General features: G+C 42.5%; 1 protein-coding gene across 1 annotated transcript in view; it reads left to right on the top strand.

Moving 5' to 3' along the window:
* SLC38A6 (solute carrier family 38 member 6) overlaps positions 1-26,155 on the top strand; it is a 106,584-nt gene that overhangs the window by 62,277 nt on the left and 18,152 nt on the right. The window contains exons 8-11 of the mRNA XM_077464378.1: positions 237-295; positions 14,663-14,728; positions 15,468-15,518; positions 25,202-25,281. Of these exons, the coding sequence (XP_077320504.1) occupies positions 237-295; positions 14,663-14,728; positions 15,468-15,518; positions 25,202-25,281 (256 nt within the window). The remainder of the gene's footprint in view (positions 1-236; positions 296-14,662; positions 14,729-15,467; positions 15,519-25,201; positions 25,282-26,155) is intronic.

The raw sequence follows: 26,155 nt of genomic DNA, 5'->3' as shown, positions 1-26,155 counted from the left end.
ACATTAAAGGGCAGCCCTTACTTATGGCATTCCATTAGCGACAAAGCTCGCCCTAATTCGGCCCTACTAAACGACATGAATGATCTGTGACAGGCACTGGGCTGGCTGTTATTCTGAGCTGTAAGCTCCAGATTCCACGCACTGTATAATAAAACATACCAGAAATGTAAACCCTTAGCCCTGCATTAAGATCAAGTTCCATATAAATTGCTTTTTATTTTACTGTTATTTTACAGGCTTTCTTGGCTACACAAGTAGTTTGTCATTTTGCTTTATGGTCTACTTTGCCATTGTGGTAAGTTCTTAAAATAACTTTTTTTTTTTGTTTTGCTTTTTTTTTTTTTTTTTTTTTCTTATAAGGGGTTTAAGTGGCCAAAATGACTTACTCTCTTTTCACTTCTTTAATGAGTCCGTCATGAACAGCACAATTTTTTTTACATCTCCTAATGTATTTTTATCACCTCCACCCTTTGTCCTGTGTTTTAGGTCGTGGCAGTTACAAGAGAGAAATAATGTGCACAAATGAATTTTCATAATCCACTTTTAGGAAGTCTTTATATTTTAATGTATCCATGGAGAACACATATCATTTTATACCTTGTATAAGTATGAAAGGAAAGAAGCTAACTTGGGCTCAGCCCAAAATTTTCAGCTATTAAAAGGAAACGTGCTGCACCCAGCTGAACGTTAGACTTCTGTGAACGGCCTTATAGAGAGCATTAAGTGAAGCCATATTTCATTTGAAAAGTTCAAACGTAAAGGGCATAGGATGCCAGCTATGCTTCATTAACTGGAAAAGCATCTATTATGCGTCTCTCTAATTGTAAGTGGATTCTGACTTTCCCGATGTTGGTGGTCATCCCTAGTCCAGAGAGCGTGCCTTTACAGGTAACAGTAAAGCCGGGGCCGTACACAAAGCAAATTTCTTTCCTGTGACCATGGTTTGCAGGAAAGAAATTTGCTAGATCCCCCCACCAACACAGACAGACAGTGTTGATTCAGGAATACCTCCTGCCGGGCCATTGTCCGGGGGGTGGTAAGCCGTCCCCACCGGGAGAAGAACGTGTTAATTGCTAGCAGTTATGGCAGCCGGTAGCGATAATCGCAGATAATACCCGGCATGCTGGTTGTACTCAAGTTGATTGATCAACTTGGTACATTCAGCCTGCCCATACAAGGTTTGAATCTCGGCTGGTACCTGCTGAGATTCGAAACGTGCATGTCCTGCTTAAGGAGAGCACCAAATGCTCTTATTTCTGGGGTCCTGATGGGGTGAAATAAATGAAATAAAAATTTAAGGATTTATCAGAGTAAAATGCACACATACATCAGGTCTTGGCTAACACTTAAAGAATATAGTTTATTATTATTAAAAATTATTTTGTAGCATTGAAAATTAGGATGCAGAACATGTATGTATTGCGATCAAAATTCTCTCCCACACATGTACAACCCCAATTCCAAAAAAAGATGGGACTGCCAATCCAGTCTTGGGATACACATAGCTCTGCCACACAGCACAGTCTTCACATGTACTTAAAGTGGTTACAACCACTTAGATTTTTTTTTGTTAATGCATTCTTTGCAACTCTCCCTCCTCATTGGCTGAGACGGTAGCGCGGCGCCATTGGCTCCCAATGCTGTCAATCAATGTCAGTGAGGCAAGAGAGGGGGTGGGTCCAAACCACGGCTTCATGTCTGGACAAAGACACAGAGCCTTGGCTCGGTTGCCACCATAGCAAGCTGCTTGCTGTGGGAGCACTCAACAGGAGGGAGAGACCATGACCGCCGGGGAGGGACCCGAGAAGAGGAGGATCTGGGCTACTCTGTGCAAAACCCTTACGCAGAGCAAGTAAGTATAATATGTTTGTCTAATGTAAATAATCTTATTAGTGTTAACGTTTTCCTAGTATAGTTTTGTGACTATACAACCCCAATTCCAAAAAAGTTGGGATGCTGTGTAAAATCTACATAGAAACAGAATGAAATGATTCCAAATCCTATAAACCCATTTTTTATACACAATAGAAAACAAATCAAATGTTTACACTGAGAAAATGTACCCTGTCAAGAAAAAAATAATCCTTTTTTGAAATTGAAGTTAGCAACACATCTCAAAAATAAGTTGGGACAGGGCAACAAAAATCTGGCAAAGTACACCTCCACTTCAAAACATACATGTTGGCACATGGCCATGTTTACCACGGTGTAGCATATCCTCTTCTTTTAACAACACTCTGTAAATGTCTGGGAACTGAGAGCAGTTGCTGGGGTTTTGGGAGAAGAATGTTGTCCCATTCATAGCTGATATACGATTCAAAGTGCTCAAGAGTCCTAGGTCATCTTTGTCATGTTTTAAATATCAAAATGCGCCAATTATTTTTAATTGGTGAAAGGTCTGGACTGCAGGCAGGCCAGTTACGTACCTGGACTCTTCTACTACAAAGCCATGCTGTTGTCATAGATGCAGTATGCAGTTTAGCATTGTCCTACTGAAATATGCAAGACCTTCCCTGAAAAACAACATCTGGATGGGAGCATGTGCTGCTCTATAACCTGGATATATCTTTTAGCATTAATGGTGCCTTTCCAGATGTGTAAGCTGCCCATTTCGTATGCAGTAATGTACCCCCATACTATCAGAGATTCAGGCTTTTGAACAGAGCGTTCATAACAAGCCAGAAGGTCCCTCTCCTTAGTGCAGAGGACTCCAAATTTCGAATTCCTCTGACCACAGAACAGGTCTCCACTTTTTGGATGGGGTCCAGATATGGCTTCTTCTTTCGATGATAGAGCTTTACCTTGCATCTTTGGATGGCACAGCTGTGTTCACTGACGGTGATTTTTGGAAATATTCCTGAGCCCATGCAGTGATGTACACCACAGAATCATGCTTGTTTTTAATGCAGTGCCAAAGATCACAGGCATCCAATATTGTATTTTGGCCTTGTTCCTTGTGTACAAAGATTTCTCCAGATTCTTGGAATCCTTTGTTGATATTATGTACGGTAGATGATATATTTAACCACTTGCCGACCACTGCATGCCGATATACGTCGGCACAATATCAGCGGTGGACAAATGGGCATACCTGTACTTCCCCTTTAATTGGCGGGGTTAGCGTACAGCGTGGCCGTGCCCATGGGACCCGCAGACTCTGTCCACCGGTCTCCCGGCGATCGTGTCACGGAGCCGCAGAATGGGGAAGTGCCTATGTAAACAAGGCATTTCCCTGTTCTGCCTTGTGACATGACAGAAATCACTGCTCCCAGTCATCGGGAGCAGTGATCGCTATCATGCGAGTTGTAGCCCACCCCCTCCACAGTTAGAATCACTCCCTAGGACACACTTAACCCCTTGATCACCCCCTAGTGTTTAACCCCTTCTCTTTCTCTGCCCATCTTTACTTCTGAGACACTTTGACTCTCTAACATGCTCTTCTTATACCCAGTCATGTTACTGACCTGTTGCCAATTAACCAAATTAATTGCAAAAGGTTCTTCCAGCTCTTCCCTGTATGTACCACTTTCTTCTCCAGCTTTTTGTTGCCCTGTCCCAATTTTTTGAGACTTGTTGCTGCCATCGATTTCAAAATTCCCTTTTTTTTCTTAAAATGGTACATTTTCTTAGTTTAAACATTTGATCTGTTTTCCCAAGGCGTCTTTCAGGACAGCACCTGAAGGATCATGAGTCCTCCTATCGGAAACCAGGAAACTCCCCTTTCCCCCTACCATCCATCAGTTTTTGTGTTTCCTTTGGCCTGGAGGGAACATCCGGGGGGGGGAGCCATGGTCTCTCAGGTGTGTGGGGTCCCCAGGCTGGATGCTGCCTTCCCCCAGGTCTCTAGATCCACCGACCTGGCTTTTGAAGACATGAAGGTCCTAAGGGATCCCATGGATAAGTGTATGGATCTTTTGCTCAAGAGATCTTGGCAATCTGTCATGAGCAATTTAAAGCCAGCTATGGCCATGACATGCGTAGCCAGGAACCTGGAGTATTGGGTTAACGAGCTAAAAGCTCATATAGTAGTGGATTCACCCAAACGGGAGATTTTGGATTCTTTTTCTACCTTGTCCTCTGCTTCAGCCGAAGCAATTAGAATGTCGTTAGATCAGTAGCCATAACAAATTCAAGAAGGAGAAAATTATGGCTGAAAACCTGGCCAGGTGATGTGGCATCAAAGGGCAAGCTCTGTGGGATTGCTTTTGTGGAGGACCTTCTCTTTGGCCCTGATCTAGATACCATTCTAGACTGCCGATAGGAAGAAGTCCTTCCCGGTAAAGAAGCAGCAGCAACCCCCAAAGCACTTTTTTCAACGAGCTCAGGAGAATGAAAACAATTCCCAGGGGAGGAGGAAGAATTGGCCTGCACAAAAAGCTAAAGGCAAAGGCCTTCCATCTACCCTGCGGGTAGATGGAAGGCTGCAAAATTTCCTTCTGCAGTGGTCAGACATAACATCAAATCGACTTATACTGACCACGTTTTTTCTCAGGACTACGTAATAGAGTTTACGGAATTCCCCCCAAGAAGATTTGTTGTGACAAATATCCCAAAGGATCCAGTAAAAGCTCTGGCCATTAAGTCCTCATTAAAGGAACTGATGCAGCAGAGCGTAGTGATTTAATTGCCACCAGAAGAGCAGCAGCAGGGTTTTTATTCACCCATTTTCTTGGTAAGGAAGCCAACAGGTAAATTCCGACAGATCCTCAATCTAAAACCTCTGAACAAATCTGTCGTGTACAAAAGGTTCAAGATGGACTCAATTTTTTTCAGTCAGAAATCTGCTGACCCCAGAATGTAACATGGCGTCAATAGATTTAAGGGATGCATACCTGCATATCCCAATCTCGCTTCGCTCCCAAAAGTATCTAAGGTTGGCAGTAAAGATGGAAGGCGTGATTCATCATCTGCAATTCAGGGCCTTGCCATTCGGGCTGTCATCCTCACCTCAGATCTTTACCAAGGTGATGGGGGAAGCCCTAGCTCCGCTTCGTCTTCAGGGAATCGTAGGGATTCCCTATCTGGATGACCTACTATTCATCGCCCCCTCAAGGAAAGGTTGTAGGACAACTTGCTCAAAGCACGTAACCATCTGAAATCTCTAGGATGGATTCTAAACCTCCAGAAATCCTCTCTATACCCATCCCAGGAGGTTCACTTTCTGGGCTACCTAATCAAATCGGTGAAACAGAAGATTTTTCTCCCTCAAGAGAAAAACAACAAGGTTCAGTGCACGGTGTCGATGCTGCAGACCAACCAGCCGATAACGATAAGGCAAGTTATGTGGGCATTAAGGGTACTGACCTCAACAATCCCAGCTATTCAGTGGGCAAGACTGCATTTTAGGTGTCTACAAACCTTTCTCCTGAGGTCATGAGATAACAGGTTAAGATCCCTGGACACACAGGTAAAGATTCCAACTCTGATGAAGAGGTCACTTTGGTGGTGGAGTCAGGAGATCCTATCAAGGTGTCTAGCTTGGGCCTTTCCAGTCAAAAGAAGACTGAAAACAGATGCCAGATCTTAGAGCCACCCTAGAGGAAAACTTTGCCCAAGGAAGTTGGTCCAAGAAAGAGGCGACAAGGTTCTCAAATTGGCGAGAGCTGAAGCCTTACCTCTACTAATATATGTGCGGGATCTCCATTTTCACCATGTTCAAGTGTTGATGGACAACGCCACAGCTGTGGCTTATCTAAACAGACAGGTGGGCACAAGGAGCAGGTCCTTGCAGGCACTGGCAATGGAAATCCTGCTGTGGGCATAGAGGCACTTGCTATCCCTGTCAGAAATCCACCTAAAGGGAACCCTGAACAGAGTGGTGGATTTCCTGAGCAGGCACTCCATTCAGGAGGCAGAGTGGTTTCTGAATCCAGAGGTCTTCGCAACAATTTCCAGCATGTGGGGACAGCCAGAGGTGGACCTGTTTGCCTCAAAGGGGAATGCACAGGTTCCTCAATTCTTTTCCGTAAACAATCTCGATGGGTCACTGGGGACAGATGCTCTGGCGCATCCATGGAAATGTCACCTTTGCTACGCTTCCCCCCCCCCCCCCGTTCCAGTTAATCCCACTGCTATTAAGGAGGATCCAACGGAGAAGGTACCAGTCATCCTAATTACTCTAGTTTGGCCAAAAAGGGCCAAGACTTGCTGGCACCTACCTCTCAGGCAGGATCTGCAAAGTGGCCAGCCTGTCTCTCGCAGCCTGGCATCTGAAGAGCAGCTCCTAAAAAGCAAGGGATTTTCAAACTGTTTAGTTACAATATTACTATCAAACAGGAAATGGGTAACAAGAGTCATCTATACTAAGGTCTGGAAGGTCTATAATTTTATGGTGCTATTCATCCACCCAAGACCCAGGGAGCCTTGTTTTAATCTTGGAGTTCTTGCAAGATGGAGCAAATAAGGGACTAGCGGTCAGTACCTTGAAGGTACAGGTTGCTGCACTAGCAATGTTCTTAGAAAAATCTGTGGCCTTGGAACCACTGGTAGTCAGATTTTTTCTTTTTATTTTTTTTTTTTCTTTTTCTTTTTTATTTTTTTTTAGAGCTCTTACAAGATCTAAACCAGTACCGGTCAAAGGTTTCCCTAAAGGGTATCTGTCAGTAGTCCTGCAATCCCTAGCAAAGAGTTCATTTAAGCCTCTGGAAGAAGCATCTCTCAGATGTCTCACTCTTAAAGCTGTGTTTCTGATAGCCATTACTTCAGCACACGGGATAACACGGTACATGCTCTGTCAATTAAGGAACCTTACCTGTCAGTGTTTCTGGATAGAGTTCTACTTAGGACAGACCCAAAGTTCTTACCGAAGGTAACTTCAATACATAATCGTTCACAAGACATTGTGCTCCCAACTTTCTGTGCAAACCCACTGGGGAAGGAGACTTTTTTTTAATATGTTGGACGTCAAAAAAAGGATTTTGTTATGTTGCCTAGAAATAACAAAGGACTTTAGGCGAACAGACTCATTATTTGTTATTTTTTCGGGCAAAAAGAGGTTGCCAGGCTTCTAAAGATTCTTTAGCCAGATGGCTGAAATTCTCCATTCTGGAGGCATACTCGCATACAGGTTCGTCTCCACCAGCGGGAATTTGTGCACATTCAACCAGAGCGCTTGCGGCTACTTGGGCAAAGAGAGCTGGTGCCACCCCTGAACAAATTTGCAAGGCAGCAACGTGGTCAAGTTTCCGCATCTTTGTGTGACATTATAGGCTGGACCTCATATCTGCCAGTTACCAGGCATTTGGCAGGAAGGTCCTGCAGGCTGTTGTCCCACCCTAAGGGGGTAATTCTCTGATATCCTCTCAGGTGCTGTCCTGAAAGACGCCTGGGGAAAATTCAAGTTAGACTTACCAGTAACTTGTTTTCCAGAAGTCTTTCAGGACACCAACGACCCGTCCTATTTAGTTGTATGTACTATGATGTGACTAACGTATGTGTTCCAGCCTGGGCCAGAGGTTTTCTACAACTGATGGATGGTAAGGAGGTGCCTCCCTTTAAAGATTTGGAGGAAGGAGGTGTTTCCTGATTTCTGATGGGAGGAGCCACGATCTCTCAGGTGCTGTCCTGAAAGACTTCTGGAAAACAAGCTACCGGTAGGTCTAACTTGAATTTTTAGGTTTGTTGTTGTGAAATAAATATGGGTTTATGGGATTTGAAAATCATTGCATTCTGTTTTTATGTCGCTTTTACACAGCTTTCCAACTTTTTTTGCCACAAAATTATACTAGGAAAATAGGTGATTTAAAAAAATAAAATAAAAATTAGCACAAATTAATATTTTTTTTACAGACGTACATGTCAAGGCTGTGCAGTGGGGCAGAGCTGTGTACATCCCAAGACTAGATTGGCAGATAAAAATTCTTTGGCAGGTTAAACTGCTAAATGCATGGTTAAAATATACATATATTAAAATAGAGTTCAGCGTTAAAGACTTACATACTTACACATTATGACACACTTCTCCTCTGGGTGCACTCTCCTCCAATGATGTAAGGTCTGAGCCAGGAGCGTACCTACAAGGGTTTCAATTGTGACCTGGCCCCCTGTACACCTGGATAGGATGGCGGTGGCATATAGAGGAATCAATACCTTCTCTTCTAAAACTGCTGAATGCCTGCTTCTTCTCCTCCTTCCTCCTGCAGGGATTCAGCAGCTGCATGAGGGGAGAGATCAATTCCTCCATATGTCACTGCCCCTCCTATCCAGCTTCTTAATGCTCTCCCACAGCCCACCCTTGTTCCCCGCAGCTCTGTTCAGTTCCCTCGGGATGCTGCCAGGATGGAGAGCAGTGAAGGGGCTGGTAAATGCGTAATTTACTGGTCCATTCCTTGTCTGAATGTATAGTCTGTGATCTGTACCGATCACTGACTCTCTCTATTCATACCTGAAACATAGTAAACCTACTTGTGACCGGGCCAGAGGGAAGGGCCTTGCTGGTGGGGGTCAAGGGGTGCCCTTTATGGTTTCTTGCACTGAAAGTTCTAGTTATGCCTCTGGTTTTAGCCTCCCATATCCACTCTATCTCTGCTAGTGCCATGTTATTTTCCTTTTCTTCTGGGTCTGCTTCAACAATTAAGCAGCCATTGATGATGTAGCTCCTGCGCATGTGCACTGACGTTAGTGTTTTGCCAACTGTCTTAATACCCAACATCTCCAAGATGCAAAGAATGGATCTGGATTGTACATTTTACTGTGCATTTGCCACAGACCGTGTAAAGATTTTAATAAATTGCTAGCAGGTAAGCAGAGGTGTTTTTCTGGTAGAAGACTTAGCAATTCTCCTCTACCCAGGGGCATCCCAGGCCCGTCCATTAAGGGCACGGTCAATATTCGCTGTTGTAACACTAATCCTCCTCCCGGCCAATCAGTACATAAAGCCATAAACCACTATGCAGAATGTTTGAATCAACATCATGCTGAATTTGGAAGATTCTGTTTAATCACTAAAATCGTTCAATCATTGCATGATTGCCCTATTTGCAGTATATAAATAAAAGGAGCAAATGGATGCCTTTTTGATGAGGAAATGTTCACATTACAAAATTATCAACAGGACATGTTCAGCTGGCCATTAAAAAGGTTAACCTTTAGTTGATGAATTGGGGTCACATAGCTCGTGCCCCTTCACCAGCTGCTGTGTTTATATCACTGGTGTGACCTTTCCTGTGACTGGTAGGAAGGAGTTGCACTTGTAATATGCATTCATCATACAGTGAGGTCTGTAAACCTTTTGTGATTACTATCATTTTGGTTCAGATGATGCAGGTAAAATTAACTTAAACTATCACCTAGTGCTTGCATTTAATTCAAATGTCTGAAATATGACATTTCAGTGATACTTTTGGAGGGGATTAGGGTATTTATATGTGATTCACATATTAACAAAGACAGTTACTCTCTTTACATCTAGACTAGAACTATCGTATTTGAAATTAAACTGGTCATTTTTAAACTGCTTAATGTATTTAAACAAAAATTTACAAATGCATCAAAATCCAGCATGTATGTATAATATGAAGACCAATAAGCCCTTGAATGGAATTTAATCCCACAACATTTTATTCATGCAAAAAATGTTAGGAAGCATAACTTCAATTCATCCTTAAGATTCATCTGCGTAACAGGGACCCCCTTAGAAAATCCATATTTAACACACTTGGACCTTAGAGACAAAATGGGTTCTGTCCAGCTGGAGCTGAATCGTAGCTGACCAAGATGGAAAAGAGTCTCAGATGGACCCAGGCATCCTTCTATACATTGAGGGATAAACCGGGCACCATGCTGGCTCGTAAGTTGACACCTCAATTTTGTCGTACCACGCTCCCTAAGATCAGGCAGGCTAATGGTACTTTTGACTCAAAACCCACAGACTGTAATAGATCTTTTTCATTCTTACTATAAGTCCTTGTATAGTAAATAGGAAGGTCCTTCACCCAAAGCAATCAGCGCATTTCTTGAGGATCTCTCTTCCAACCCTATCAGCCTCTCATTGTGAGCTTTTAGAGAAGGAAATTACAATGGAAGAGGTTTTTCCTGTTGTTATTAAACAAGCTAACGCCTCAAAGACCCCAGATGTCCCTGATTAACAACGATCTAACTCCAACTCTAATTCCTAACCAAAATATATGCAAATCGGTTTAGTACATTCCTGGCACAATATATACACATAGATCAGATGGGATTTGTCCCAGGGTGACAGGCTGTGGACCAGATCCGATGGGCAATGGACTTGGTCTGCTTATTTAGTTCCAAATGGGATGGGATGGGGTGGGTTCCTGGCTCGGTATGTAGTTGTCATCGGACCTATATAAGGCCTTTGACTATCTTGGTCCTTCCTGTTCCATATACTAAGGAAATGGAATTGCGGGTCTAAATTTCTTACCCTTTTGCGTTATACTCTAACCCTTCGGCTAACATGGTCATAAATCAGATCTATTACACATCCGGAGGGGAACCAGGCAGGGATGTCCTCTCTCGCGCCTCCGCTTCGTGATAGCAATTGAGACCCTGGCAATAGTCATCAGGTCTAGTCCTAATATCTATGGTATTTCAAGTGGAGGCATAACTCATAAATGTGCCCTATTTGCTGATGATCTGTTATTCATTATGGATCCCATTACGACCTTGCCTAATCTATTTGTCACATTGTCCAGATTTGGAACCATATCAGGTTTAAGGGTCAATCAAACAAAATCTGAAGCCATAAACGTGAACCTTATGCCGCGTACACACGAGCGGACTGTATGGCGTACTTAGTCCGTCGAAACACATTTCAGCGGACAATCCGCTCGTGTGTGGGCTTCAGCGGACTTTTTCAGCGTGCAGTCTGGCGTACTAAGTATTTCGGTTTTTCTTCGAAATTCTGTCCGTCGTACTTTGGTTTCAGCGGACAGTACGGTCGTCAGTATGCTAGTTCGACGGACTAAGAATGGCGCATGCCCAGAAAGGATTTACACGGCGGAAGGGTGCTTTGCTGTGTCTTGGACTTCATATTTCTAGTCCCGTCGTACGTGCTGTACACGTCATCGCGCAAGCTTTCGACGGACTGTTTGTGCATCCGTGTGTGGTCAAGTCCGTTCAGTGGAAAGTACGACGGACTGTCCGTCGGATTGTATGACGAACTAAGTACGCCATACAGTCCGCTCGTGTGTACGCGGCATTACGGACCTGGACTTGGGTATGAGTCGGACTTCCTTTTTAAATGGAGCATTCAAGCACTCTCATATCTTGGTATCAAACTGACCTCTGATATTGCAACGCTGTACTGGGTAAATTGTATTCCCCTTTATTGAACGTGACCTAAAGAACTGGCAAGCCCACGCTCTTTCCTGGATAGGTAGAATAAAGGCTGTTAAGATGACGGTTCTTCCGCTAATACTTTATTACTTTCGGTCTTCCAATTCCAGTTCCATTTGTGTTTTTCCAGAAGCTGCAGTCTTTAATCTATAAATTCATCTGGAATAGAGGTGGTTGTCGGGTGACCTGCTCCACTTTATACTTACCCAAAGGGCGAGGTGGACTGGGGTTACCTCACTACTTGTGATGCTATAGAGCTGTCCAATTAGTCCAGCTATATCAAATTACATATCAGCCTGACAGGGTTCAGTTGGAGAGGCTCAGGCTAATTTGACCCGTTCCCCTAGATCTATTAATGTGGCTCTCTTCAAAGGAGCGTCGGGCAGTTCTGAGCCTCTCTTTGTCACACACCTTGAATCTCTGGGACATGGCATGTAAGCTATACCCTTTGAAATCACCCCACTCCCCAGTGGCCCCCCTTCTTATTGTAATGTTTTTTTTTTTTTTAAACAAACTGTTTATTTGCCCATTGCTGCACTTAGGTCGTGCTTCCCTGTCTTCCCATACTGGATACACACAGAGGAGGTGGGGTAAACCGCATGCAATTTGGACCAGAATCTCACCACATTCCTGTTCAAATTGCATTCTATTCTTTGCAGTGCGATTTGAGCCAATCGCACGCAAAGGTATATGTACTCTGTATCGACTAGTACTTCATTGAAAGTATCGGTACTCACCAACAAATGGTATTGATGCAACCGGTTTCTAGTTTTTACTGCTGTTTGTCCTAGTGGGGTATTTCCTTTTACTTTCGTAGGGATCATCAAGACAGAAATGAAAGGACATGTCCCCAATGGAGACACAGACAAGAATAAAAACCCAACAAGGAGCTAAACTTTCTCCATTCCATAGGAAAGCAGCACTGTGTCCCCTTCTCACAATTTCTATCTCGTGTTGTCTCATGAGCTTACAAAGCCGGCCGCAAGCCACAATGCTGATCCATATTGCACAGGCATGGTCCACTCTTGTTGCTATCAAGAATACCACACTGATGCTCGAGTGCATGCATGTAGGCAAGAAGTACCTGCAAAGAGGGCGTAGGAAATCAGCAACAATAAAATGTTGCAAAGAATCAAAGAAAAGGAAACATTTTTGTATTTTACTAAAAGGGGGGGAAAAAAAAGTCATTGATTGCTAAACCGTACTTTAGAGAACCATAAAGCATTTAGTTGGAGTTTACACCTACTTTAGTAAGGTACTAAACTCAAAAGAGATAACAGGGTGTGTAGATTAGCAAGATAGGTCCAAGGTTCAGAAAGATAACCTTTAACAGATAAAAGTCCAATGTTTTGATACTTAAGAATGACATCTATTTGTACAGACCCGAAGGTAAAGATTAAAGGTAGTGTGCGTGTCCCCAGAGGATGTGGCCAGTTTTTAGTCCTCAGGGTATGTCAGTGTTGACACTCTAATAAGAACTTCCACAAGATGAGTGGCAGAGGAGATAAGCTAATGTGTCATTTCAAGGTGATCTAGTGACATGCTTGAGTAATGTACAGATTTACAGACACCAGAAGCACTGACATTGCTACCGGTTCTGGGGTTATAGATGGTATGCTTTCTGTGTTGCCAACGATAGGTATTTAAATTAGCAGTTTTTATTTTCTTTGTTTATAAAAACACCTGTCTTTTGACCTTTAGTTTATTTTGTCGTTTATGCATTTGACTGTATACTTATTGTGGTTGCATTCTTAAAATGAGGATATCTATCCCTTTGATAGACAACACTTTTTGCAATGCCTTTTTATTTGACTATATATATATATATATATATATATATATATATATATATATATATATATATATATATATATATATATATATATATATATATATATATATATATATATATATATTGTAGTATCGACATTGTAATGATCAGCCCAAGGAATGTGTTTGCGTAGTCCACAATAGGCAAGCAGATTTCCGATGCCATACTTCCAAAGCAATTTTGTAAATTCAAGAAAAGATCTGCAAATGACAAATTGTGTGAGCCTTCCTTGAGACGGGTTATGATGATACATATAGGTAGATGTGCTTTTTTTATGCTACTCTGAGTGGTTCTAAAAGCAGAATGATGTGGTTTTTTTTTACCTTTAGTGTTGCTAAATCCAGGACCCTGCATTCACTATATCTGGTCTCCCACAGTACACAGAACATAGAAATGCAATAGTTTTAGTAAATATAAAACTGCTAAATACCTTTTTCTCAGCAGCATATAGCAGTCTTGTGACTTCTATCAGTGTCTAGTTAAAGCTGTAGGGAGGAGTTTTCGTTCTGCTCTGAGTCTCCTATCAGGCTGCAGGACCTCTGACCCTCTGTCTGGACAGTGATGATTGGCCCTTATGCACTCTCCCAAGAAAAAAAAACTCACTTGCAATACACACCAAAACTGACCATGTGCAGCTTGTCCCCAAGACTCTGTACTATCAGGAGATATTTTGGGGGAAGTGGAAAAAAGGGGATAAACAGAAGACAGGATCAACAGTCTTTATACACAGTTATTATAATGCATATAAATACAGATTTTTACTGTTGTGGGTTTAGTAACACCTTAAAGGGTAAGTTTGCCTTTACAGAAAAATCTATAAGGTGAAGCCCCCCCCGCTTACCTGGACAGCAGTCTCCTGTTTTAAGCCCCGGTATTTCCGCTCCAGGAGAGACATTTTGGAGCATTCCAATTGGTCAGCGCCATCATATGGGTGGCGACGACTAATCAGCAGCCACATTGCCTGTCCTGTCAGCTATGGAGAAGAAGCGTGGATGCCAAAGGGATGTCTAAGACTGCTGACACGGATATACCGGGGCTTAGAACGGGAGGTTATTGCGGTCCAGGTCAGTGGGACCCGGGGGGCGAGGAGAGGGTCCTGTGTAAGTTCCCCTTACAAATTTTTCTGTAAAGGTGAACTTGCACTTTAATGTATTCTCTGCATTAACGTAAACTATCTGCAAGCTGCTCCCCCCTAAATACTTACCTGTGCAGAGGCTCTCTCGGCTCTCTCTCTCTCCTCAATGGCTCAGACACAGCAGAAGGAGCCATTGGCTTCTGCTGCTGTCAATCACAACCAGTGGACGCACAGCCAGCTGGGGAGCGAGCACACATGAGTGTTCCCAAAGCTTGCTATGGGGGCACTCGGCAAGGGGGAGGAGCCAGGAGTGCCAGCGGGGAACCTGAGAAGAGGAGGATCAAGGCTGCTCTGTGCAAAACCATTACACAAAGCAGGTAAGTATAACATTGTTTGTTACTTAAAAAATAAATAAGTGTGCCTTTTACAATGACTTTAACTTTATTTGTTTTCATTTACAGGTTGTGGTTAAAAAATGGTCTATTCCTTGCCCCCTTCCTCTGAACCACACTATGATGTACATGGAGGTATTGGCATTATTGCAATCTATATAATATACAAATATTGTTAAATGTTTAAAGGCAATTCCTGTCGATCCCTTATGCAGCCTATACAATGCATATTTTAGAATAAGTCCAAAAATTAGAGCCTGAGATTTATATTGTTTTTTTGCAGCTGGGGAACAATGTTAAATTTAAAGATCATTTATAGCTTATTTTGTTTGACCTTTGTTTGTGTCTTGGGGTGTAATCCTGCACCAAGTCAGGTACTCATGGGATATTACACATGTTGATTGGATTCAAGCGAGTTTAAAGTACTTTAAATTGGGTTGTGGGTGGGTAGCAGTAGAATACTGCCAAGAGACCGTTGGAATGGGGGTTACATGCAGACCCATGCAGGGTGGAATTTGTGTGCCAGATGCAGTATTGGATTACTCACATGTCCTAGAAAGCGGTTAATGTACTGGGTGAATGCCAGGCGGAGTGATATTTCCTGTGCTCTGCCCTGAGCCATTTCGTTTTACTTAAACTTGCACTTCAGCTTGTGTCAGGGTCAGAGTTCACCTGATACCTGGCAGTTGCTTCACTGTCAACCTTAGATACAGAGGAATATAATATAGGGTGCAGTAGTAGGCAAGCTGCAGCTGTCATACTTCAGGTGCTCTCTGACCCCAGTCAATTTTGTGTTTAAATTGTATCCATTTAAAAAAAAAAAACGTTTTAAGTATGTATATAGTCTAAAATGCAATACATTTTGTTTTACCAGGTATCAAACAGTTCGGAATGCAAAGCTAAACTTTTTGAATTTTCAAAAGAGGTGGGTTTGGAAAAAAAGAGACCTATTCCTATGATGAGACACTTTTTTTTTTTTTAATATAGGGTTAATTTCATTTATGCCTTTTCTTATGCTGTTCCTGATTAGTTGTTTAATTGCATGAGTAGTAACAAAAAGTCCCCAGACAATATCCTAAAAGGCAAACAACGGTCTTGCGAGCAACCAGATTTCACTTGCTGATTCTAATAGTAGCTGACACTTGTCACATTCCCATATTGCTGTGCTGTTACTCAAATACAAAATAAATGTGCCATGCTTGCGATGTAAAAACTAAAATACATTATGCGAAGAACCATAAAACACATAATCAAGTGCTAAAATAACATTATCACCAAGTGCAATGATAATAAAGTGAATATCTGATTAGATGATCCTTATGTTCCCATCCTTCCTCCTTAGTACCAGCTTTTACATTTCCTCATGATACGATAGTCACACCGAAGCCACATGTAGGGGGAAAAAACCTGTTAATGGTCTAAAATCACATCAGTTTGTAAGGAGGAAGAATGGGAGCGTAAGGACATCTTTGAGTCCTGGAAGGACTAAAACGCTGTTTGACCTTACTTGAGGAATAACAGCACAATAAGGGGATACACAGTTGGAAGTATCCACGAGGACGAGTGTTGCTTGAAGACACTGCACTTTTGTATAGACTTTTCACTTGGAGTGGAGAGAACACTATTAATTCCCAAATTTTTGTTTCTTATACATTAATCTAATCAGATACTTTATTATCATTGCACTTGGTGATTATGTTATTTTAGCACTTGATTATATGTTTTATGGTTATTCACCTGATGTATTGTAATTTTTGTATTGTAAGCATATTTATTTTGTATTAAAAAAATTCCGAGACACTGTTCTCTCCCTGCTGGTTGCCCCCATCACCTTGGCATGATGTAGAGGCAAAGGAGATAAGTTGTCAATCGTATTTCTTCCAGTGAAAGTCACACAGTAACTTTAAAAAAAGATTCTGTATAAATACCGTGGGGTACAGAGTGCAGCAATTAAGTAGTTACCAGTAAATATGTGATGACAATAGTGGCAAAACATCCTCTGCCATGCCATGACACGCATGCTCAGCAGTCCTTTCATCATCTTGCTTGTTGCGATTCTTTGTTCCTACACTGCATTATTGAGTTGGGTGGCACTGCTAAGGGAAGATGTTAACTTACATGTAAGAACAATAAAAGCTGTCATTATAATCTAAGCTTCAAGAGGAAATGCCCTAGGAAGTGCAGGGGGCATATGTCAGCCCCCCAGGGGTAGTGGCCTGAGGTGCAGTGGAGTTCCTTTTTGCCCAAAAGTCAAAATCGTAGGTCTATTGGAAACGGCTGGTAGAGCAGATTTGGACTAGAGCTCCATGGACAATTTGAATTGCTTACTGTTGAGAGATTAGACCACTTGTGGTAAGTCATCTCCTTAAACCTTGTACACACAATGGGGGATGTTGGACAAATGATTGTCTGTTTTTTATTTTTTGTATGCTAGTCTCTTATCGAAAATGAAGAGGTTTATTAACGTTCTGAAAATTCTTGTAGGACTGAATACAACTTTGGAAGTGATGTATTGTATTCTTACGTTTTCAAGCATGCCCAGTCTTCCTCACTCGATTTGGACGAATACCATACTGATTAAATGAAAATCATTTACGTTTTTCGTGCTTGTCCCTTCGGATAATTTTGCATGAGCTGGCTCTCAAAAGCCGTGTACGAACGAACAGATTATCGTACAATCTGTTCATAAGTTGTGTTTTTCATATGATTTTCTCATAATTGGTACTAGGCATTAGGCTATGGCTACACAGAAAATGTTTGGAAGCTCAATGATGCTACTAAAATAGCTAGTGGTTAATTGCTAGAAGCCGCAATTGAATTCTAAATGGATCAAACCAATGATTCCTCATGGAATAAGCTGCATAAGCAGTATGCATTAACATTTGGTAGTGATTAACACATAATCATTGCATATGATTGGAGGACTTTGCGATCTTTTGAAATCGAGAGGTTTTATACCAAGCCGCCAGGCTTTGGCTCAAATACGGTGAGCCATAGACTTGATCTCCGTACTTCAAACCTCCTGGGATAAGAGGGGCGTGAGAGAGTATGTGGCTTTCCCTTGATATATGAAAAGCATTTGATGGTATCTCATAATGAATGAATGAATGAAATACTTATATAGCGCACAATGCGAACTGAATCGCCTCTAAGCGCTGTGGCGAGCTTTGATCATCTGCTAAAAGAGGAAGGTCTTGAGTTTTTTCCTAAAAGCCAGGTGATTTTCTTCCAGGCGGATGTTGATTGGTAGAGCATTCCATAGCCGAGGCCCTTGGACAGCGAATCTCCGATCACCCTTGGATTTATACCGGGCTTTGGGCACGAGGAGGAGGTTTTTGTTGGCTGCGGTTTGGTGTGTAATGATTTATTTTCTCCATTAGGTATTGCGGAGCTTCTCTATGCACGCATTTGTGGGTGAGGCAAAGGGTCTTGAACCTGATCCGATTTTTTACGGTTAGCCAATGTAAGCTCCTCAGTGAAGGAGAAATGGATTCCCAGGGTTTTTTTCCTGTTATCAGCCTTGCCGCCGTGTTTTGGATCAGTTGTAATCGCGCAAGTTGATATTGTGGTAATCCTATGTAAAGCGAGTCATAGGACTATCTCTTTAGAATACTATATAGGCCCTCAATTCTTGTCATATTTACGGGCACTTTATAACAACCCCTCGGCCCGGCTACACCTACAAAGTTACCTCTCTGATTCAGCCTCTATCTGGTCAAGCACTAGGCAGGGGTACCCTCTTTTCCCTATTCTTTTTTTAATTGCCATTGAGAACCTGGCTGGGGCAATCTGTGCCCATCCGGATATATTAGGTATTAACAGTGGGGGTAGACAACAAAAATGTGCAGTTTGCAGATGATCTGCTCCTTTTTCTGTCCTCCCCGCATACTTCCTTGCCGTCCATTCTGAATCTCCTCCGATGCTTTGGAAACATTTCTGGCTTATCTCGATGTTGTACAAAGTGTTATTTACCGGTCTGTGAAATTACCTTATATGCAGGGTTGGGAGCGGGACTTAGGGGAGGAGATTGATTTCAGTGACTGGTGGAAGTGGTATAAGGGTATCATGAACACAGCCCTGGTGGAGGGAGGATAGAAAGTGCTTTCTAGATGGTACCTGGTGCCAGATTGCCTATCAAAAATGTACCGGGGGTTTTCGGGGATGTGGTCAACTTGGTCATATAATGGACTTGTGCCAAGGTTTGCCAGCTTTGGATTAGAGTTCACTCTCTGATCTATTCTGTGACAATAGTGAATACAGTTAAAAACCCTAAGGTGGCTCTTCTCAACGAGCCTGTCGTCGATGCTCCCAAGCATGTGCAAACTTTAATCCACTTCATGTTTCTCTTGGCAAAAATCTCTAATGCAGGAGAGGGGTAAGGGTGAGCCAAAGGCCCGGGGATCCTTGGATTTAGTATCTCCAACTTGCAGCTGATGGAGAAGCGGATGTGGGCATTAAAAACAATCCTCCTGCTCCTTTTGCCTTGTCTTTCTTCTCCTCTTTCTCCTTTTTGTTCCTTTCTTTGTCTTTTTTCTTCCTTTTAATTCCCCCCTCCCCTCCCATTTCTTTCTTGGCTTTGCACTTTTATTTCATTTAGTTGTGTTGCTTCCACTTGTGGTTGCATATTATGTATACTCGCGGCACATGCCGGTGGGTGGTGGCGAAGTATGGGTTCAAATGTTCCCCCTAGTGGGGGGTTTTCTGAGTGGGATTGCTATTTGCTCTGAGAACCTTTTTTCTTTACGTTAGATTTCTAATTTTGTATGGCATCCATTTGTGTCGGAAATAAACTGGTGTTATAATATTTGATTCCTCTTTTATACCTAGCCTTAGGCTGCATTCACACCTGAGCGTAGCGCTTTCAATCGTTTTTTTGCGGTGGTTTTTACCACAATTTCACGGCGTTTCTTACCGCGTTTTTTACCGCAAATTTGTGCAGGGCAAAAGGTCACCAATATTAAAAGAATAAAAACGCCCAAATCAGCCCGATTCGCGCGACAAAAAAGGGTCCGGAACTTGTTTGAGCTTCAGGCGTAGGGCTTTAGGCGACATGGAGTGGAGATGTGAACCATCCCCATTGAGAATAATGGATTTTTTCCCCTCCAGCGTTTTGTAGCTTCAGGCGTCAAGCTACAAAACGCTCAGGTATGAATGGGGTCTTAATGTTTTGATATGCTCCACCTGCGTTGGACCCTATTCTTGAAAAATTTTCAATAAAAATATTGAAACTGAAATTGAGAGGTTCACAAAAATTAGCAGTGTGTTGCCATCACATCAGAAATATCATGTGATAAGAGTTGGTGTCTTTTTATGTGCCAAGTTATTGGTGCCGCCAAACTCGTACGCCAAAATGAAACCATTCACCTTGTGTAGAACAAGGATATAGTAGAAGTGGAGTATCAGCAAGGCACACAGAAACGTGATCAGTGCATCTCTCTCTCAAAGATCATCTTAAGTGGCCCTTGGCATAACAATGATGATGTACTGATATGGAAGGCTGAGAGATCTTTTGAACTTCAAAAGCTGGCACCATCCAAGGGGATAATAGGCCCCCAGGGGGAATTGGGTTTCACTGAGCTTGACCGATGGTGGGATTTAAAATGTTGGGGACATTTAAAAATGTAATCCAAGGATGCTTGTTCTTGTCAAGCCTGATTTAACCACGTCCTTTTATAGCAGTGTTGGGTTACAAACACAACACAATGAAGTGGCTCTCTTAAGTTATTATTTAGGATAGAGCTACCTGTGCATAGTATCTGCAGAGATTGTGTCACAGCTGGATAAGATGAGTGTGAAATTGGTTGTTTGTCATTTTCTCCTTGTTTGTCTTATTTGCTGAAAAGTATCACATCGCTGTGTATGTTTATAAAGGGAGTTTTCTTGATTAAAGTGACCCTGTCACCAGATATATATATACTGTATATACAGTATTAATACAACCAGAGGCACTCTGAAAAAAAAATGGAACTTGAATATTTTACTTTTCTGGCAGGCAGCAAGGTAAACCTTTCAGGTGGGTCCGATAGCATGTGCCTCTCTGTGCACTGTGGTTCCTCCCGCCAGTAACTACAAAATGCATTAGTGGTGTAGCAGCCATTGGGAGTAACAACAGAGCAGGGGGTGTCAGATAATAGTAATGCTTGTACTTCTTCCGGGGGGTGAAAATTAAACTTTTTACAGGGTGTGTTTTGTTTTTTGGGGGTGGGGGGTGTTCTTTTTTTTTTTTTTATTGGCGACAGGGCCACTTTAAGGGGCCTTCAGTTTTTCAGGGACTACAATTCCTATCATCCTATCCTATCATGCCTAGTCTAGTCTCTGAATGTCAGAGTTTTACAATGCCTCATGGGATGTGTAGTTCTGCAGCTGGAGTGCCGTCGTTTGGAGATCCCTGCTTTAGAGTATCAACAAAAAAAAAAGTGAGGTTCTTTAATCTTGTCTTGTCTCCACTAATGAGATCCATTCTTTGTTATCGTGGTGACCGTTTTCACAGAGAGAGGGAAATCTAAACTTTTTATAGCTGTCACTGGAACAAGAGTTGATGAGAAGGCTTCCACTGGGGGCCAATGTTTCCCATTTTTTTTCTTTAGTTGCTTTTGTTTTTGATTCAACATTTCATAATGGGACTTTAAAATGGCCAACAGATTTGAAGTATTTAAATATAAAAAGCTTAAAAGAATAAAGTCCTGCCTCAGAGCTGGCAGCACAAGATACTACTATTATGCATGTCAGAAAGTACTATTTTGTGTGCTCCTCAAACCTTATTTTTACATATCCATTCAAGAAAGAAATATGGTTAGTTTTCAAAAATGTTTTAGGTCAGCAGCATACACATATTACAGGCATTCACCAGTCTGGGAGTCCAGCGCTTTCTTTGCCGGTCCTTGTCTCCCCCGAATCGCCTTCTTGGCTTTGGCTTCTGGCTGTTTCAGGGCAGGTAAGCTTCTGCTACTTTCACCTAGCCAGGTGAGAATTGCAGAAGTTTCATTTCCAGGTTTCGTGTCACTTTAAATAGTTTGTTTGAATCAAGCTGGTCCAAACAAATTCCTTCACTAGCTGCTGCATTGACTCTAAGTGCTGTATGAACTGTATGTAGCTTCAGCTACATATAGTTTACAGTGCCGCGTTCCGACTGTGAGACCGAGACTTCCCACCTCAAACCTGGAACAAGAAACAGGTTGGCTGAGCAGCACTCAGCTATTCATAGGCAGCTTTGTATTCTGTGAATAGATACAAAGTTTCCACTGATTGGCTGAGGTAGAAAGGCAGGCTAAAGACTTCATAATCTCCGACTTGGCTAATTAGAGGAAGCTTTGTATTTATTCACAGAATACATAGCTGCCTCTGAATGGCTGAGTGCCGCTCAGCCTAACTTTGTTTAGTTCTGGGTGTGAGATGTAAAGGCTCTGTCTCAAAGCCTTAAAGCGGGAGTCCGCCGGGACTCCGCGTTTTTTTTTTTTTTAAAAGCCAGCAGCTACAAATACTGCAGCTGCTGACTTTTAAAATAGTGACACTTACCTGTCCAGCGCGCCCGTGATGTCGGCACCCGAAGCCGATCTCTCGATCGTCTCTCGGGTGCTGCCGCCGCCATCTTGGGTATGGGAATCAGGAAGTGGAGCCTTTCGGCTTCATTTCCCGGTTCCCTATTGCGCATGCGCGAGTCGCGCTGCGCAATAAGGATGGACCCGCTGCCTCTGGGATCTGTGTGTTTCCCAGCAGGCAGCGGGGGACTTTCGGAAAGGGGCGTAATCTACGCCCCTTTCCACAGAGAGCTATCCCGGAAGTGGGTGCAGATACCTGTACTGTACAGGCACCTGCACCCCTCTCCCCCCTGAAAGGTGCCAATTGTGGGGCGCCGGAGGGGGGAGGGTTCCGATGAGCGGAAGGTCCACTTTAGGGTGGACCTCCGCTTTAAATCATTCGTTTCCAATGGACTTCATTTAGAAATTTGTTATGGAAATGGTATTCTAAATAACAATCATTGTTCCCCCCCCCCCCCACACACACCTTATCCACTATGTATTAGGAGGAGGTTAAAGAGAAGTGGTGGGAAGAGTATGTTTGCTGCAAGGGGAACAACATCCGTTATCAGATACTATTTATTGGGGTTTTTAGCCGTGTTGCTGGCCAACTAATTATGTCCTGTCCTAATAGACCAAGGTTTCTATTATGTATTCAGTGTTATTTAACCTTGATTTCATATATTTTACATGACCACATTTTGTTGGTTTTACTCAACTAGTCTTTCAATCCAGATAAAACCTTTAAGTGAACCTGTACTGATCTCACCTATAACCATTTCCATGCTATTACCATGATTGGCCTGAAAAGCTTCTTATGTTCCACCCCTCCCCCACCCTAACCAATTTAGTTTCATTCACTTTTATTTTTTTTATTTTTTTACAAGCTCCTGAAGCCTAGCTTTCCATTGTTTAGTGAGACTTCCACAGTGGCCAGTAAAGTCAGCCATAGACGATTTGAACCATGTATGGGCAGGCTGAATGTACCCAAGTTGATCAATCGATCAGCTTGGATGCAATGGGTACAACCAGCCTGTCTGATTTTACATGCAATGGCTCAGGGAGAGGGATTCCCCCATCAACACAGGACTATGTTGACGGGGGAATCGAGCAATATTCTTTCCATACAGTGGTGTGAAAAAGTGTTTGCCCCCTTCCTCATTTCCTGTTCCTTTGCATGTTTGTCACACTTAAAGTGTTTCGGAACATCAAACCAATTTAAACAATAGTCAAGGACAACACAAGTAAACACAAAATGCAATTTGTAAATGAAGGTGTTTTATTATTAAAGGTGAAAAAAATCCAAACCATCATGGCCCTGTGTGAAAAAGTGATTGCCCCCCTTGTTAAAACATACTATAACTGTGGTTGTCCACACCTGAGTTCAGTTTCTCTAGCCACACCCAGGCCGGATTATTGCCACACCTGTTCACAATCAAGGCATCACTTAAATAGGAGCTGCTTGACACAGTAAGGTCCACCAGAAGATCCTTAAAAGCTACACATCATGCCGAGACCCAAAGAAATTCAGGAACAATTGAGAAAGAAAGTAATTGAGATCTATCAGTCTGGAAAGGGTTATAAAGCCATTTCCAAAGCTTTGGGAATCCAGCGAACCACAGTGAGAGCCATTATCCACAAATGGCGAAGACATGAAACAGTGGTGAACCTTCCCAGGAGTGGCCGGCCGCCCAAAATTACCCCAAGAGCGCAGCGACGACTCATCCAAGAGGTCACAAAAGACCCCACAACAACGTCCAAGGAACTGCAGGCCTCACTTGCCTCAGTTAAGGTCAGCGTTCATGCCTCCACCATCAGGAAAAGACTGGGCAAAAATGGCCTGCATGGCAGAGTTCCAAGGAGAAAACCACTGCTGAGCAAAAAGAACATCAAAGCTCGTCTCAATTTCTCCACAACACATCTTGATGATCCCCAAGACTTTTGGGACAACATTCTGTGGACCGATGAGACAAAAGTGGAACTCTTTGGAAGGTGTGTGTCCAAGTATATCTGGCGTAGAAGGAACACTGCATTTCATAAAAAGAACATTATACCAACAGTAAAATATGGTGGTGGTAGTGTGATGGTCTGGGGCTGTTTTGCTGCTTCAGGACCTGGAAGACTTGCCGTGATAAAAGGAACTATGAATTCTGCTGTCTACCAAGAGATCCTGAAGGAGAATGTCCGACCATCTGTTCGTGTACTCAAGCTGAAACGAACTTGGGTTCTGCAGCAGGACAATGATCCTAAACACACCAGCAAGTCCACCACCGAATGGCTGAAGAAAAACAAAATGAAGACTTTGGAGTGGCCTAGCCAAAGTCCTGACCTGAATCCTATTGAGATGTTGTGGTATGACCTTAAAAAGGCCGTTCATGCTCGAAAACCCTCTAATGTAACTGAATTAGGACAATTCTGCAAAGATGAGTGGGCCAAAATTCCTTCAGGACGCTGTAAAAGCCTCATTGCACGTTATCGCAAACGCTTGGTTGCAGTTGTTGCTGCTAAGGGTGGCCCAACCAGTTATTAGGTTTAGGGGGCAATCACTTTTTCACACAGGGCCATGATGGTTTGGATTTTTTTTCACCTTTAATAATAAACACCTTCATTTACAAATTGCATTTTGTGTTTACTTGTGTTGTCCTTGACTATTGTTTAAATTGGTTTGATGTTCCGAAACACTTAAGTGTGACAAACATGCAAAGGAACAGGAAATGAGGAAGGGGGCAAACACTTTTTCACACCACTGTAGTTGCAGGAAAGAAAATGTCTCTGTCTATGGCCGGCTTAAGGACACTTCATTACACAAGGGTAATCCAGGGGCACAGGGAGGCTAGCAAAGGTTAGGCATCTTGTTAGGCCTGCTCTTAGGCAATGTAAAAGGTAGGTGTCTTGTTGTTAGGCAATGTAAAATGGAGTACTGGTAGACTTTAAGATCATTATAACCATTTCAAATTGCAAAACCTAAGCCATAAACATTAATTCATTGTGTTTTATTTCAGGCTATGTAGGTTCCTTATTCCAACCTTCTTGCATCAATGTGTCACAAACCATTTTCACCCAAAACATTTCAATGTTTCTCCTATTTTAGAGTGCATTTGCATTGCCCACCATGGCCTTCTCATTTTTGTGTCATACATCTGTCCTGCCCATTTACTGTGAATTGAGAAGGTAGGTTGTATTCATGCTCTGAGAAGCTGTTTTCAAGTCATGATATTTGTTTTTATGTCGCTAATAGTATTATTTTCTGCATTTTTGCCCAATTTAGTTTCAAAGCCTATATATTGTTGACTTGAGTTTGGAGGGTGTCGATAGTTTAAAAAAACTATTGGATAAGCACCTGAACAACCGCAACATACAGGGATATACGATGTAATATGGACATATAATCGCACACATAGGTTGGACCTGATGGACTTGTGTCTTTTTTTTTCAGCCTCACCTAGTATGTAACTCAGTAATCTCTTGCTACTAAGAGGTGACCCTGTAACTAAAATAAAAAATATGCTCCCTGAAAATTAACACTCCCTTTTCCACCACCTGCACCACTGGTTTTCACTGTATTGAAGAGAAACCACCACCTGAATAGTCTTCAAGGTCCGAGCATTCTGGATGGGTCAGCTTCTTGATTTCCCAGCTGTGCTCATTGGTTTGATTTGCTAGTTCCCCAAGACAATAGTGTGTCCTGTAGTGTTGTAGGGGCTGGTGACCAACCATGCAGGGGGGTGAAGTGAGTGTCTTGTTAGCTGGGCCCTTTTTTTATATTCATGACGGAGAAGCTTAAAACACAAGAAAACCCTGTTTAGCCTTAATGGCCACTATAACCCCCAGAATGTGCAAGGGAGCCCCAAATGTTACAGTTGTCACCAGAACAGGTAGAAAGAGGATATATGATCACCATCTACTCATGATCAGGACACCTGTCAAAGGTGGGATTTCCTCCTATTATGTTAGGATATACCTAGATTTTTCATTTTCAGAGCAACTACAGGAATTTTTATGGATATCTTGCTGATGGGGGCAGAAACAACAAATAATTTCTAAC

This window comes from Lithobates pipiens, unplaced genomic scaffold (assembly GCF_037356315.1).
Source record: "Lithobates pipiens isolate NorthernLeopardFrog02 unplaced genomic scaffold, aLitPip1_a1.2 Scaffold_30, whole genome shotgun sequence".
In the NCBI taxonomy this organism is placed as follows: domain Eukaryota; kingdom Metazoa; phylum Chordata; class Amphibia; order Anura; family Ranidae; genus Lithobates; species Lithobates pipiens.
Note: the sequence above shows the minus strand (reverse complement) of the source record. Positions and strands in the feature narration are given on the sequence as shown.